Source organism: Gekko japonicus, unplaced genomic scaffold, assembly GCF_001447785.1.
Source record: "Gekko japonicus isolate JY-2015 unplaced genomic scaffold, Gekko_japonicus_V1.1 scaffold174, whole genome shotgun sequence".
In the NCBI taxonomy this organism is placed as follows: domain Eukaryota; kingdom Metazoa; phylum Chordata; class Lepidosauria; order Squamata; family Gekkonidae; genus Gekko; species Gekko japonicus.
Window position 1 is genome coordinate 125,980 of NW_015177013.1, and position 17,153 is coordinate 143,132.

A 17,153-nucleotide genomic window follows, 5' to 3' on the forward strand; every position below is an offset into this window, starting at 1 on the left:
GAACTTTCTTTTTCACCTTCTGTGCAGTGGCGTCCACTTCTTTCACCTTTTCAGCCATTTCATTCATCATTTTCAATGTCTCGGTTATCTGTGTCTGTTGTTTGGTAACACACTCAGTCATTTTCGACATCTGATCCTTGAGGTTACTCATTTGGTCCAGTAGAGGGTGCATGGATTCTGCCAAAGTCTTTGCCAGATCGCTGGCTCCTTCCGGTTTAAGGCTCTCAGTAAGTTCCGCTTTTGAAAGCTTTTCTTTCTCCGTCCTTTTCCCCACCATCTTTCTCAGTTGTTTACTTTAAAAATTATTTTGAAAGTCTCTGAGTATCCACTCAAATGCCTGAACTCGCCTTGGTAAGTATTTATTAACAGTTATGCATGCCTTCTTTTCCGCCCCCCCCCCTCGATTCGCTCAGAAGTTCATGCGGTTAGGAGGCATCCCTCCCCCGCCTGCTTCACTCTCCGTTTTCCATATGGGGTAGGGAGCTTTCTTTTTCTCTTTAATCGTCGTTTTGCTCAGTCAGACTCAAATTCATATCTGGTCTTCTGACCCTGCTTTACTTCATTTCATCCGCTCGATCTCCTACGCTTGCTCCGGTCAGCGTCACTAGGTCCCATTCGGGCACTGCACAGGAAGGACCATTGGGACGGAGGAGCGCCTCAATTCACCCACAATGCGTAGGCGAAGAGGTGACTCCTCATAAGTCCCCTGGCTAGGAGCCTTCCGCCAGGCTCCCGGGGGGGGTAACGGGCCAGCGCTCCCCCTCCTTCCCACCATGCACAGACCGCATCCCCGGGACATCCAGGAGATGTGACTGTCTAGCGTGCCGTCATCAGCCGGAAGTCCTTTCCTAATGGCACCTGGCTAAGACTAGATTTTAAAAAATCTATTTTGAGTGTATCCAAGAATGGGTATTTGAACCTTGCCCAAGACTTTTCCTTTTTGCTCTCCTCTGCAACTGAGATGGAGTCCCTGATTGCAACAACTTTCCAAATACATCAAAAAAAGTTATGGATGCAGATACTATACAAAATAGAGGTCTTTAAAACCAACTAGAAATACTCATGGTGGTTGTTTATTTAGAGTTTAGGACAAACAGATGAAATTATTTTAGGCATATTTGAGGAGAGAGAAATGAGAGGAAAAATAGGAGAGGATGTGGGAGAAACAGGGTTACATGTAATCTCTTTAAGCTGCCCTCTCAGGGCTGTGCCCTTGGCCATGTAAGAGAAGATCTCCTTGCTGAGTAATGTTTCCTCTCCTTAACTTCAGAAGGATAAACACTTCCTCAGTGCCTTCTCACAGCTGAGCTCTCCCACACAGAGAAGAGCTGGCCAGGGCTTCTTTTGCCACCGCACCTTGGCATCCAAATGAAAAGTTTGGTCTCCCAGCCTCCACCACAGTCATCAGAAGAGTTGGTCTTGTTCCTGCCTAAAGCTCTGAGGAAACAAGTCAAAGAAATAAAGGTGATGATTCTTCCATGTGGGTCAAACTCAATGGTGCAGACTCAATTTCAGGTTCCACACGGCTGCTTGTCCCAGGAAGCAGAGGGCTGTGAGTTCCTGAAGGCCGGGATTTGTGTTGCATTGGTTGTCAATTATATCCCACTTCAAGTGCTCAAGCTGTGGTACAGTAACAACAAAGATATAATAACATAATATAAAATGTATGCATCATAATCCAAAGCCAATAGAATAACAGTGAGATTGAATGGAGAGGAATTTCTCTCCCTTTCTTTTAACACTAGAAATTCAGGTCATCCAATGACTGGTGGGTAGAGTCAGAACAGGCAGAAGAAGGTACTTCCACACACAATGCATAATTAATCGATAAGACTGCTGCCACATAATGTGATGATGGTCACTAGGTTAACAAATGATTCAATGCTTCCCTCTCAATGGTTGTTAACTACAAATAGTGTGTTGGCCATCACTAGCAGCTGCTAGCATATGATTCATTTTAATGCCATTTCACTGACTGGATTCTATGTTCATTTGAAATCTGCATGGTACTGTGATGCACCTCCATCCATCTCTTGCATTGCTTCATTTTTGGAAACTAATCAGTGTGTCTTATCTGACAGTGTGGGCTTTTTGTCCAAAGAAACCCCCCTTTTTTCCATGAACTCACAGCTGACTTATGGCACCCCATAGGGTTTTCAAGGCAAGAGACATTCAGAGGTGGTTTTCCATGGCCAGCCTCCACATCACCAACCTGGTATTCCTTGGAGGTCTCCCATCCAAATACTAGTCAGAGCCGACCCTGCTTAGCTTCTGAGATCTGACAAGATCAGGCAAGCCTGGGCTATTCAGGTCAGAGCGGTGCCACAGTAAATGTTTTGGGTTTGGATCCTATACCTTCACAGGGCCACTGAGACTGAGGCAACAAAATTTGGGTGGCCCAAGTCAGCTGAAGTCAGCATTGTGTTGCATTCACCAAATGCAATTTTAAAAACCCTCTAATGCATTTCTGACTGCAGCCACTAGGGGTTCAGGGAAGGCAAACACAGTAAAAAGCACTCAGAGGCTGCGGTCACACAAGTAGTTTGCACCAATATCGTTGCAGTACCTTTGTGCCTTTAAAGAACATGATCAGACAGCAACATCTGCCTTCTGAGTCCCAATCATCATCACCACATCCCACCCTGCTTTGGAACTGGAGTAATCAGGGACTAGGGAAAGTTTGGTGTTTTCACCCCATATTTCCAGATGTCTGAACTCTGCTGGTTCAAGCTCAACCCGGTTGGGAAGTCTGATCGCTCAGCTCCATTTTTGCTCCTTGGGTGTGTGTTTTTTAGTCAGTGATGTGCACATAACCGCATCTTCGTGCACAGCAGAAAGCTTTCAGCTGTCCTCTGAGGCAAGAAGTGGGGGAGGGAAGGGCAGGCTGAGAATACTCCTTTGTCTTTTTTCAAGCTGGTTCCTCTGCCTACAGCTTTGCAGCACACAGGGTGGGAAAGGGGTTAATTTAAAAGATGGGTTTTTTCAGAGGGAGAGGCAGCCTCCTCCAGCTGTCAAAGCAGAGCAGTGCTTCAAATAAACAGTTATGTGCATATGCAAAAGACAAATTATAAAAAAGAAGGCACCTAACTACCTATTCCATGGATGCCCTACAGCAATCATCTTAATGGTCGACCACGGGATGAGTGCGCAGTGAGGCTGCTTCAGGGTATGCTGTCAGGTCACCCCTTCCCATGACAATTTAAACAACCACAAGAAGAGGTGCTGCCAGATCACACCGAGCCTCCAGTGTGACTGCAGCCACAGTCTGCTGACTGGGCCTTTTAGCAACGTTTACTAGGAAGCTGAGACGAATGGTTTGGTTTGCTGATTAGATCCTGCAAGATGCAGCCTAGAGTTGTTAGCCTCCAGGTAGGGCCTGGAGACCTCCTACTATTACTACTGATCTCCAGTAAAGAGAGATCAGTTCCCCTGGAGACAATGGCTGCTTCGGAGGGTGGACTCTGGCATTGTACCCTGCTGAGGTCCCTCCCCAGGCTCCACCCCCAAAATATCCAGGTATTTCCCACCCCAGGGCTGTGAACCTTAGTGCAGCCTCCTAACAAGGTCATTATCTCCATCAGTCTATGGTTTTCATTTTTCTTTAGTTCCACTCAGCTCCTGAACAGCCAGATCTTGCCAAGGGGAAGCCCTGTTAGTGTGTGGTAGCAAAAAAAAAACTAAACCCCAACCTTTTGTTCACTTTTCCCATATTTCTGTAACTCTTCCCCACAGTTTTCTCCTCTTTCATTTTTCCTTTCTGTCATGATCTACAGTTTATCTATCCCCACTTCTAATCCCCCCCCCAAAAAAAAAGTAGCTTAGATCATTCTCTCCATTTTATCCTCACAACAACTCTGAGTGATAAATTAGGCTGAGAGTGTTTGACAGGCCAAAGGTCACCTCACATGCTTCCATGGCAGAGCAGTGATTTGAACCTGGGTTTCCCCAAATTCTAGTCCAGGGGTGGCCAAACTTACTTAACGTAACAGCCATACAGAATAAACACCAGATGTTTGAAAGCTGCAAGACATGAACAAATATCACACACACATTTTTATTGAAAAATATGCACATTTGCTTTTTATTAACATTCAATTAGACTGCGTGAAGAGCTGCATGCAGCTCCCAAGCTGCAGTTTGGCCTAGTCTGGCGTGATGTGGTCCATGGGGTCACGAAGAGTCAGACTCAACTGTGCGACTGAACAACAACAACAACAAAAGTCCTAGTGTAACATTTTAATCACAACAGAGTTTAGTTTCCATTGCAAATAGCATGGGGGGGGTCTGGAGATAACCTGGGCCAGGATATTCTGATTCCTTTCATTTTTTGCCTTGGAACTCCCATGATCATCCTGAAGCTGGTGGCCAATTTTGAGATTCCTAGTTTTATTTTCTGATGAATTATGCCTGCCGCAAATGGACAGACAAATGGACATGTGGATCCTTTTATTATTATAGATGCATGGTAACAGCCAGCCAAGTGATTGTTTTGTTATGATATTTGGGTTGGGTCAGGGTCATGTGGGGAAGGCAGATGCAGTCTTCGTCCAGGGGCCCATGGTGGCTCTTGGATTCCTCATTCCACATGGTTGGTTTATTTATTTATTTAAACTTATTAATTGCCCACCCTGCAGAGCAGGTTCTGAGTGATTAACAACATTTTAGACATTTAAAAATACAGCGATATATAATTAAAATTACTGATAGTCACAAGAAATGTAAAGAAATTAAAACAAGAAATTGGTTGTTCGGCCATTACGGGGCTGTCCTGCACTGTTGAATGTATGCCTCTCACTCTAGACACATTGAGGCTACTTTAAAAACACTGGTCGTGCACACACAAAAGTGCCTAGTGCCAGAGGAAGTGCAAGCCACGGCAGAAGAAAGGAACCGCATGGTGAACCCATGACTTAGTCTTTATGGAACCACAAGATCTTTTTGTTCTTGATTATTTTGCAGCTGCAGATTAAGTTATCTCTGTGGAAACTATCAGTAAGGATACAGTAGTTTTCTGAATGCTGGGAATTTCACGTTTGTACAGAACCTGATTTGATCATGTGAACCGCCACCCGCAGTCTGAAGTGGTACACTCCAGACACAGATTTGCTGCCTCATTGAAGCTGAAGTTGCATGTCACGCAGAGTGCTGACTCTTTTTCCTCTGAGTTGTTGCTTTAAAATGTCAAGTAGCCTGAGGGCCAAACAACACGTTTGGGTTTTTAATAAGTTGGGTCTGAGTTCTGGAGGATTCTGTGCATGTGGAGAAGTAAAAATGGGGAGATCTCCTACCAGCAGTGTTTCATTGTGGGGAAAAGATGGGGGGAGCAGGAGCTCTACCTCACAGACCCTGGTGTTGCAAGGCCATCTGGGCTCTCCTCTATTTCTTAAAAAGCCATTTCCCACAACTGCTATGTGGCTGCAGGAAACCCAAACTGAGACCAGACTGGGAAACCTGGACCCAACTAGTTAAAAAACCAAATGCGCAGCAGGCTGCAGCTCTGAGTAGAGAAAGAATATGTGGATGGAGAGAAACTTTTAACTTCTCTTCTGTCTGAAAATCATTTTCCTGAAGCCTTTTTTCTTTTTGCAAGAGGAAAAATATATATGATGGTTGTTGTTTCCCAGGAATAAAAATGCAGCCTGAGGATGGCCATTTTATTTATTTGCTTGTTAAAATCATTTATATGCCACTTTCCAAATTAGCAACATTTGCCCAAAGCTGCTAATAAAACATAAGTAAAACAAATCTCAATAAAACAACTGAAATTGATCAACCTGCAGCAAAAGTTTCACAGATCTTAATTGGGACAAAAAACAAACAAACCCGAAGTAATCAGCACCATAACAAACCAAAACCCAAGGATGATTTGCAACACAAATTGGGAGAGTCTATATCCAATCCACTGAACGCCTGGTAGAAAAGTCTTTGTCTGACATCCCTTCAACACTAAAGAATGTGTCAGGCAAATCTCCCATTGAAGCCTATTTCAATGGCGCAGAGTCTCTGTTTATTACCCATCTGCACCTGACTTCACAAAGTGAGGTCTAGTAAGATCCAGATTGGCAACAGAAACAAGCCATTCATGGAATGCAGGCAGTCAATTTGCAGACATCCCAGACAGTTTGGAAATATTTGTGATTGAGTGACATGGAGTGCAACTGAATGACGAAAAGCAGAGTACCGCTATGATCACTTATTAGCAGCACATACACTGAAAGGTTTTAATGTCTAGGGCATATTCAGACATGCAGGTCCTTTGCATGTCATGCTGAATGTCTGAATCAGTTTTTAGTTGCTAAGTAGTAGCTGGGGGGGAAACAGGAAGAAAGAAGCGTGAGGCGAGCTACCAACTGAATTCTGCTCTTCTGTGGCCACTGAAAACTCTGACCCCTGAAAAGTCTTTTCCACACAGATGTCCTTTCTCTCACTCCCATGCTGAAAAGATTATTACAGATGTGGACAAGTTCAGGATGGTTTGGTTATACTTCAACAGACCTTATTGCCTTGCTCAACAGGTTCAGCTATGATTTGATGACTGCTAGATCAAGGGCTCCATAAGGGAAATGGCAGATAAATTATTTTTCATCTTGACGAGTGTTCTGATGTTCCTCAGCTTCATCATATATTATTACACACCCCCTCAGGATATTTCAGATGTGGCTGGAAAGATGAACTCTTTCAGGCAAGCTAGCTGGATATTGACTGAAATTGTTCAAAGAGATTATATGACCTTTCACATCATGGAATAACAAGGGACTAGGCCTTGAGTCCCACTTAGCTTGTTCTGAATCCCACCTCTAAAAATACATACAGTAAAGTGCCAATGTATGAATTTGTTTTGTATTAAAAACAGGCTCAGCAATGGAACTGTCAACTAGAATTGAGCAGATTATTCTATTCTTTTTTGTTCTGTAAGTTTGCTCCATACTATATTATACTCTTCCCCAATTCTGGTTTAACTGAATAAATTTCTAAAATTAATTCCAAAATTGATGCATGTGTGGTTTGTTACATCTATCATAAGAACATAAGAGACGCCGATGTTGGATCAGGCCAAAGGCCTATCCAGTCCAACACTCTGTCACACAGTGGCCAGAAATACCAGGTGCCATCAGGAGGTCCACCAGTGGGGCCAGGACATTAGAAGCCCCACTTCTTCAGTCCATTCCAAATTCCTTTTACATGTTGTTCTACCTGTGCACATCTGTAGCTGTACATATTTCTAAAAATGTTACCAAAAAGTCATCTTGATACTCTCAATGTCTGTGCCATGGAGCAGATGTTCACAGAACCTACCAGGGGAGAGGCGATCCTGGACTTGGTCTTAAGTAATGCCCAAGACCTGGTGAGATATGTAAATATGATAGCACCAGTTGGGAGCAGCAACCATAATGTTATTAAGTTCAACATTTATGTAAATAGAGAGTTGCCTGAAAAGTCCAACACAACCACTTTTAACCTTAGAAGGGGTAACTTCTCTCAAATGAGGGGGCTTGTGAAGAAGAAACTAAAAGGAAAGGAAAGGAAGGTCAAATCCTTTGGAAAGCTTGGAGATTATTTAAAACTACAATCCTAGGCTGAGTTCAGACTGGCAGTTTGGCCCGATATAGGCATGTTTCAGAAACATTTCACAAACGGATTAAAGGGGCCGTTCACACAGGCACATCTGTCAGGCGTTCCCCAGCCGTACTCAACCCATCTTGTAATGCTTCCCTCTCAGTCTGGGGCAAGTGATGCACCTTGTTCTTGGTGCTCGGGGGGGACAACAGTGGGTAGGCTTTAGTATCCTGGCCCCCTGTTTTTTAGCCACTGTGTGACACAGGGTGTTGGACTGGATAGGCCATTGGCCTGATCCAACATGGCTTCTCTTATATTCTTATTTTCTTATTGCATCAAGATTTTGTTTACTGGGGGGCGTGGTGCCACGGTGATCTATGGTGGACGTGTGATTCTGCCGCTCCCGTCCTTCCCTGTCCCATCGTGACCCCGAATGCCTTAAAAACACAGTGGAAAACATCGAAGAATGGGAGGAAATGAGCAGCATAAAACCAAGCTTACTCCAACAGCCGGGAAATCGATTAAAGAGCAACTAAAAGGCTTCTCTCTGTGTCCCGGGACCCAGCAAACCAAATCCAAGATGGCGGCCGCAAATGAAAATGCAAGGAAAACAGCAAGCATTCCAGCAGCAGAGGAAATCATGATGTGCCTCAAGACTATGGAGGTAAGCCTGTCCTCCAAAATGACTAATTTAGCTGGCCAATTGGAAGAACTAAAGCTATCCCTTAAGGACACAGCCCAGAAAGCATCAGCTGCCCTGGAGTTGGGGTTTGTTAATCAGGCAGACATTAAAGCTATGCAGGAAGCCTATGATACACAGAGGGACTCTTTAATAACTTTGGAATCTGAGGTAAAATCAGTGAACCTGAAATTCAGAGGCATCAGGGAGGAGGCTGAAGAGAACAAAGACCTGATTGCATTTATGGCTTCCTTCATAGCATCTGCATTAGCCCTTGAAGAGGGGGTGTTCCCAACCATAACCCAAGCATATAGGATGGGACCTTCATCTCGAAACCATCGCCCACTCCCAAGGGACATATTAATAACAGTACCAGATGCAAGAGTCCGCCGCACAATAATGGACTCTGCTAAGAAAGTGGGAATTTTTCAATTTGAAGGCAATCCTGTGCAGGTGTTTCCTGATATCCCTAAAGAGGCTATACAAATACGCCGGAGGCTGAAGCCAGTTATAACCCAATTACAAAGCCTGAAACAAAAATACCGATGGCTTTCCTTGGGAAAACTCTATGTAGCTTACCATGGCCAACACTTATATGCATGGGATGAAGACAGTGGGGCTGATTTACTTGCCATCCTCCAAAGTGCGACACCTATGGAGTTGGAAGAGAGGAGAGTTTCCAAACGCAAGAGGCTGTTTGAATCCCCTCAAAAAAGCAGCAAGATCCCGGTCCTTTCATCTCCAACCAGATTCTGAATTTGAGCCACATGACTTTTAAACCTCTACATAATTAATCCTGTTACAACACATACTTTACTGTTATGTTTCTGTGACTGTTGGGGTATTTCAAAAATTGTTATGATGCTGTGCTAATGCTAATTAACTTTGACTCAACTAAGGTTCGGGAGGGGGGGGAAGGGACAGAGTCAGGTTTGCTCCCTTGTTTGCTTCCTCCCAAGAGGCAGAGCTTTGCTCTGACCTGCCAGTGCAATAACTGGTGGTCTGGGAGTAGGTAGATTTTAGGGGTGAATTTGATCTCTTACTTACCTGTTATTCCATTTCCATTGCATTGTTGTTGTTTTTTCTTATTTTCTTGGTTTCTGTACTCCTAGGTGACACCCGAATCAATCTCACTGAATAACTCAGGGATTGCTTATCCTTGGTGGGGGGTGGGGGGATTGAGGCAATAAATAAGGAATAGTTTGATAAGCTTTGGTTCTTAAAACTAACTGGTCTTTCAAAGTTTGCTTATTTACTTTTAGTTCGTCCTGATTAGGTGTTGCTTTTTACAAATATGAGTGATGAGATGGCATTTCGTACAATTAATGTGCGCAGGTTGAATAACCCTATCAAGGCGAAGTGGATGACTTCATTTATTTTGAAAAGCAAACCAAATATCCTTTTTCTCCAGGAGACCCACCTGTGAGCTACTGCAGAGAAGGTTCTCAAATTGGCATGGTATGACAGCCAATACCAGGCAGGAGGCTCCTCCAAGTCACGAGGAGTGGCGATTCTGATTTCAAAAACCACAAACTTCCAGTACAAAGATTGCAGGGCAGACCCCCAGGGCAGATATCTATTTTTAAAGGGCACTCTAAACCTACAGAATGTAACTTTGGCCTCTATTTACACACCAAATGACGGGCAGGAACAGTTTCTAGAAGAAGCTTTCATGAAATTACAGGCTTTTAAGGAAGGACATATAATAGTAGGGGGAGACTTTAACCTGATTGTAGACCACACCTTGGACAGATCAGGCAACAAGCTTAAGCGAAGGCTTACCATCAAAAAAACTCACGAAATTAGCGACACTATTCCAGAAGTATCAACTGAAAGATGTGTGGTGAGAACTTCATCCGGGAGAACAGGACTATACTTATTATTCTCCCAGATTTGGTTCACATTTTTGCATAGACTATATAGTGGCTCCCCCGGACCTGTTATATAACATCTCGAAAATTGAGATTGGACCCATGATGTGGTCAGACCACACATATGTAGAGATGCCCCTGAAACAGAATAAAACTCAGAGTTCTCGAATTTGGAGACTAAATAATTCTCTTTTATTAAAAAATCAACACAGAGAAGAGATACAAAAAGTACTAGAGCAGTACTTTAAGGAGAATAACACTGGTGAGGTGGAACCTCATATTGTTTGGGAGGCTTGTAAGGCAGTCATGAAGGGGAAGCTCATTGCACTGACATTGCACCTGAAAAGAGGAAAGGAATACACAATCAAAACTCTCCTTACTAAAATACAGAATTTGAAAAAACTTCATAAAGAAACCAGAAATAAAGCAACATATAAGGCACCGCAGGCTGAATGCAGAGTTCTGGAACTCCTGCAAACCCAAGATATTCAAACAAGATCCTATACTTAAAACAGCAACACTGGCAGATGAACCCAAAGAACCTCAAATTCTTGGCTTGGCATTGCAAACAAAAACAGACTAAGAAGAAAATATATTCTATAAAGTCAAAATAGAACAAAATCATCACTGACCTGCTGGAAATAGCTGAAGTTTTTGATGACTTCTACGAGCAACTTTATTCCTCCTCGAACCCTAACTCTGCAGATGTTAAGACCTTTTTACATAAACCTGGGGTATCCCTGAATCTAACAGAAGAACACAGAGCTATGCTAGATAGTTCGGTCACCCCAAAGAAGGTTGCTGCTGCCATCAAACAGTTGAAAGCGAACACAGCCCCGGGTAATGACAGCTTTGGACCAAACTATTATAAAACCTTCAAGAACACTATTGGAGAACACCTGGCTCACACTTGCAACCATATATTGGACCATGGAAAAATGCCCCCCTCATGGAAGGACTCTTTCCTTGTCCTGATCCCCAAGGAAAAGACCAACCAAGAATCCCCAAAAGCTTACAGGCCGATAGCACTACTCAACTGTGACTCCAAAATCTTTTCTAGGATTCTGGCAAATTGGCTGCAGTCAATAATATCAGAATATATCTTGCCTGATCAAATGGGATTCATTCCAAATCGAGCACTAACAGACAATATCCGCCGCCTTCTAAATCTCATCTTATATGGCAAACAAAATGACCAGGAAACATTGATGCTTTTGGTGGACCTTGAGAAGGCCTTCGACAGTGTAGAACCCAGCTACGTAAGACAACTATTAAGCTTTATGAATTTTGGCGAGAGATTTCAGACAGCAATAACGTCTCTGTATGCGAACCCGGCTGCCAAGGTGCTCACCAACAATGTCCTGAGTAGATCAATTCCTCTGTCCAGGGGAACCAGACAGGGATGTCCCCTGTCCCCACTCATCTTCGCCTTGACGATCAAACCTCTGGCATCAGCTGTAAGAAACAACAAAGAGATTCAAGGCATAACTATCGGCAGAGATACCCACAAAATCAGCTTGTATGTGGATGATTGCATGATCTTCCTTTCAGCACCTGATACCTCCCTTTTGAAACTCCACCAGATCTTTAAAGACATTCAAGTCATATCAGGATTGAAGGTAAACATGGACAAATCTCACATTATTCTGCTACAAATTGCTCAGTCAACAGAAGAGAGCCTTAAAGCTAAGTTCCCCTACAAATGGATTCACAAACCATGTAGGTGCTTGGGCATCTGAGTACTGCCTGACCTGAAAGATTTGATCAAATGTAACTTTGACAAGACATTTGAGGAAACTAAAAATAAATTACAGTGTTGGAGCCGCTTGAACCCGAACTGGGCAGACAAGATCTGCATGATAAAGAGCTTTATCTTGCCAAAATTCTTGTTCTTATTCCACGCTCTACCAATATTGATCCCAAGGAAGCTTTTAAACAAATGGCAAGCAGAAATTAACAAATTCTTCTGGAACTACAAGATGCCAAGGATAAAGTTCTCCATTTTAAAATAGTAGTAATGCCATCATTCAGACAGAGGCTTGGGCATACCTGGAAGCTGCTAATCTAGCAACAACCATGAGAATTCTGAACCATAAGACCCCACCTAATTGGCAACAAATAGAGGAGTGGATGGCCGGCTCAGTCCCATTGCAAGACATCTTCTGGAACTCTCCTAAAGACAGGCCTAAACCGGTTCTCATCAATCAGTTCCTTGCTGCTTCTCTAACCATATGGGACAAGTCCCAGAAGAGGTTTTTGCCAGCCAGATCTCGATTTTCAACTTTTCTGGATCAGCAATGGTTTCCGCCGGGGAGAGAACAGAAGGCATTCGAATCCTGGAGGAGTGCTGGCATCACAAGACTTGCGGACTTGACAAACAAGGCGAAGTGGAATTGGAAGGTAAGCTATCTGAAAAGATACTGTGGTTCCACTACTTACAAGTCTCACACATGCTACAAGAATTCTCCGCTAATACAGAACAGACTGAGACCATGTCACCATTTGAGAAACTGGTAGGTCGAAGGTCTGGGGAAGCCAAAGGACTGATTTCTAAGATATACGGACTTTTACTCACGCCCTCTTCTAGACAATGTCAGAGATCTCACGCATTATGGCAGTTGGACTGCCAAGGTCGACTGACTGAAAAAGGCTGGGAGCTTGCCCGGAAATCCCCCAACATGTCTTCAAAGATCTTCAATATTAGATTCAACTCCTTTAAAGTTCTGAATCATTGGTACCTTCATCCTGCCCAGTTGCATAAAATTAGCCCGAGTATACAGAAATTCTGCTGGAAAGACTGTGGGTTAGTAGCTGACTATATCCACTGTTGGTGGCTCTGCCCTGTAATTAACCAATTTTGGCAAAGGATTTACACGCAGATAGCAATCATCACTGGAATTGACTAACCGTTCAAACCTGAAGTAGCCTTGTTGGACGTTTGGACAGACGCTCCTGAAAGCAAAACTAAACACTTGTTAGTAATGACTTTGCTGGCGACAGCCAGAATTTCCATAGCCCAACGATGGCGGGACAAGCTAGGTTCCACTATTCAACAATGGCAGAGTAAACTGTGGGAACACTTTGTTTGTGGGAAACATTCCACACATGGGGATAGATACGGGGGAAGGTCGCAAAAAAACTTCCAGGCGATATGGTTCCCAGTAGTGGAGTACCTGATAGAAAGGGATGCTATTCCAAATAATAAGCATTATATAAGTTTACTCTATTTCTAACTCACAGTTTTACATAACCACTGCAATACTGCTATTGAAGGCCTTATAATTCTTCATGTATCAAGAAAGTTGTTGTACTCTTGACTATTCCGAGAAAGCTTCGTTGTATACCTTGTATATTGTTTACCTTTTACTTTTGAAAAATAAAAATTATATATATAAAAAAAGATGTTGTTTACTCAGTGTTTATAATAAATTGCAGGAGTTTTTAAGTAAAGTCCTGTGCACAAATACTCTGGATGCAATCAGACATAATTGTATCAGTGTTGCTTTTGTGTCAGGTTTTATTGATGTATGTATTGGTAATACAGAGTTGGGGAAATGATGTAAATGAGCTTCAAGAACTAAAAGTTGCAGCAAAGTTCAGTTCTCCCATACATATGCTCCAACTTTGGAATTAATTCACGTGAGAAATTCAGGAGGAGTGGAACAATGAAGGACTGGGATTTGAACAATCTGACCATCCCTGCATGGCTCTGACGACGGTCATTCATGAACAGAGTTTGTTTGTCAACTTTTGGCTTTCTCAGCATCATGGTTGACATAATAAGAATAGGGTGGGAAGTATAATGCTGCAATATTATGCATACCTACCTGGGAATGAGCTCTATTGTACTCAGCGGGACTTGCTTTGTTGTAGCAGCTACATAAGAACATAAGAGAAGCCAATGTTGGATCAAGCCAATGGTCCATCCAGTCCAACACTCTGTCACACAGTGGCCAAAAATACCAAGTACCATTAGGAGGTCCAGCAGATTTTCAGACTAGGATCTGGGAGACTACAGGTTCAAATCTCCACCAGTGGAAGCTTCCTAGGTGATCTTGAGCCAGTCACACACTCCCAGCCTAAACCACCTCACAGGGTTGTTGTGAGGATAAAATGGAGGAGAGGAAAATGATGTCAGCCACTGTGAGTAAAGGCAAAGCATTTACAGCGTGATCCCTAAACAAATTTATCTGTCAGATTTTCAGAATTGACAGATATGTAAAAGTTTGAAAACAGCCCAGTCCTCTAAAGAGTGCCACAGAGATTAAGTGAAAAGTTCTTACTTTACCTGTCTGGGAACCAGCAACTCACTTCCTTTTGTCCTTAGGCCTGTCAAAAGCAGACTGGATGTTTAAACTTGTGAAGCTGACAGAGCCCATTAGGAAATGCAGCCCACTTTCTTGTCCTGTCTGACATAAAGATCAGTTTGTCTCTTAGGAAACTGCATCACCATGATATCTCTCCTATGTTTACTGTCATTATTTTTGTCTTTTGAGGGGCTGTCACTTATTGAAATCTACTGTACAAATGTTGTTGCAGCATCAGTGGGCTCTTGTCTCAGGAGGCTTTGAGATCAGCAGTTGGGAGCCTCACTTGGTTGCTTTTTCTACATGTATTTATTCATTTCAAAATGTCAATATCCCACTTAACACAAAAGTTTTCTGGGTGGCCTACAATATAATTATAAAATAGAACCACATTTGAAACAGTTTCCAACAACAGCAGCCACAAGGGAATCAGAAACCATGGTAGTATTTAACCAGAGACTGGCATAAATGGAAAGATTTTAACCAGCTTGCGAAGGGGGCAAGTTAATTCCGCAAGAAGGATGCCATTATGGAGACTTTGCTACTTGTAGCTAATATGCCCAACTTTAGGAGCACTCAGAGAAGGGGCCATCTGATGCTCTCTGAATTCTCAGAGAAACATGGGAGCAAATGTTTCTCTGGGAACTGAGGACCAGACTGCTTAAGGCTGTTATGTTCCTTTGCTTAGTCAATAACTGGAAAACCAGAGTAGTTGTTTGAGGAGTTAGCTGATCTTGGATCATAATAAATGAATTGAATTGAGGGTAGGTGGCATATGTTCTCTGTTGGCAGCTCTGGTTTCGTCATCTGGTTTCTTCCATCAGAATTAACTGAACTTCCTAGTCTTCAAAGGTATATCTACACAGAGTACATTAGAGTAGTCCAGTTTTGAACTCACCACACTCTGCAGCATGGTGGCCAGCTTCTTGTAAGCATAACTGCTTAGAGATATAGCCCTATGAATTTTTAGTAAGACAAAGGAATTATGTAGGGCTCTTGAGGGTTCAAAGCACATGTAATCCTTTCAACAGGCCTATCAGGTCGGTCAATATATACTAGAGCAGGAGGGCTGAGGCTAAGGGAGATTCATTTGCCTCACACCATCTACTGAAGTCATGGCTTAGGCAAGATTTTAAGTGGGGACTTTTTGGGTTGTAGCTCATCCTCTTAGCCAAGGTGCTAAACCAGTTCTAGTCTAAATCGATTCTCAAGGGATTATATAACGAGTTAGTAATGATGCTCATGGAAATGCAAAATGTGTATCTTTTTTTTTGCTGCTTTGTTTTTTAGACTCTAACTACATTCTCTCTCATTCCATTCCAGTGTTGCATTGCATCCAATATGCAATAAGCTTTCTGTCAAAGAAGACCTTGATGAGTATCCTGAAGACCGATTCCGAAAAAGATCTGCAACAGAATATGACTTTCCCACTGATGATCTCCACCCTGACTTTCAGTGTAAAAAAGAGGTTCAAGTCACTTGCTTTCCTGAGCCTGATGCCTTCAACCCATGTGAAGACATCATGGGTTACAATATTCTCCGAGTCCTCATATGGTTCATCAACATCCTAGCAATCATGGGAAACCTTGTAGTGCTCATAATTCTAGTTACCAGCCAGTATAAGCTTACGGTCCCCCGGTTCCTAATGTGCAACCTCGCATTTGCAGATCTCTGTACTGGCATTTATTTATTGTTGATTGCACTCAAAGACATACAGACTAGAAGTCAGTATTACAACTATGCCATAGACTGGCAAACCGGACCTGGCTGCAATGCGGCTGGCTTCTTTACCGTTTTTGCAAGTGAACTTTCTGTTTACACTCTGACCGTCATCACTTTGGAGCGATGGCACACCATCACTTACGCCATGGAACTTGATCGCAAGGTCCGTTTTCGACATGCAGTGGTCCTCATGCTGATGGGATGGGTCTTTGCCTTCACTGTGGCCATCCTTCCCATATTTCAAGTTAGCAGCTACATGAAGGTCAGCATCTGCCTACCCATGGATATAGAAACTCCACTTGCTCAGGCATATATCATGTTTCTGTTGATCCTGAACATTTTGGCCTTCATCATCATTTGCACCTGCTACATCAGCATTTACTTCACTGTGAGGAATCCCAACGTCTTCTCATCTAACAGTGACACCAAAATCGCCAAGCGCATGGCCATCCTGATCTTCACAGACTTCCTCTGCATGGCACCCATCTCCTTTTTTGCCATATCGGCTTCTCTCAAGGTCCCTCTCATCACTGTGTCCAACTCAAAGATCCTCCTTGTTTTGTTCTATCCCATCAACTCATGTGCCAATCCCTTCTTGTATGCCATCTTCACCAAGACTTTCCGTAGGGATTTCTTCATTTTGCTGAGCAAATTTGGATGCTGTGAAATGCACGCTCAGATTTACAGAACGGAAACCTCCTCTTCTGTTCACACAACCCATATGAAAAATGGGCACTACACTCCAGCTCCTAAAACCAGTGATGGGACAATTTATTCACTGGTTCCTCTGAATCATGTGACCTAAAGAAGGTCAACAATGGATTTCTGCCAAGAGTTATCAAAGGGTAATCTATGCTACCCTAGGAAAACAGGCAACTGCAAAAGAAGACAGAAGAGTCTCCCCAATCTCCCCTTAACCCTCGAAACTCCAAATGTACAAATGTAACACTGAATTCCACAGTTATCAGCCTATTGGGTGCCTAACTATGTGGCCAGAGTGTATTGACTGATTACTGA

The 17,153-nt window shown here is 43.1% G+C and overlaps 1 protein-coding gene across 1 annotated transcript in view; it reads left to right on the plus strand.

Annotated features, from left to right (window-relative positions):
- The window catches only part of FSHR (follicle stimulating hormone receptor), a gene marked incomplete at its 5' end in the record, with an annotated part of 73,137 nt that extends 56,196 nt beyond the window's left edge, over positions 1–16,941 (plus strand). The window contains one exon of the mRNA XM_015427667.1: positions 15,738–16,941. Coding sequence (XP_015283153.1) covers positions 15,738–16,941 — 1,204 coding nt within the window. The remainder of the gene's footprint in view (positions 1–15,737) is intronic.
- Positions 16,942–17,153: the final 212 nt, after the last annotated feature.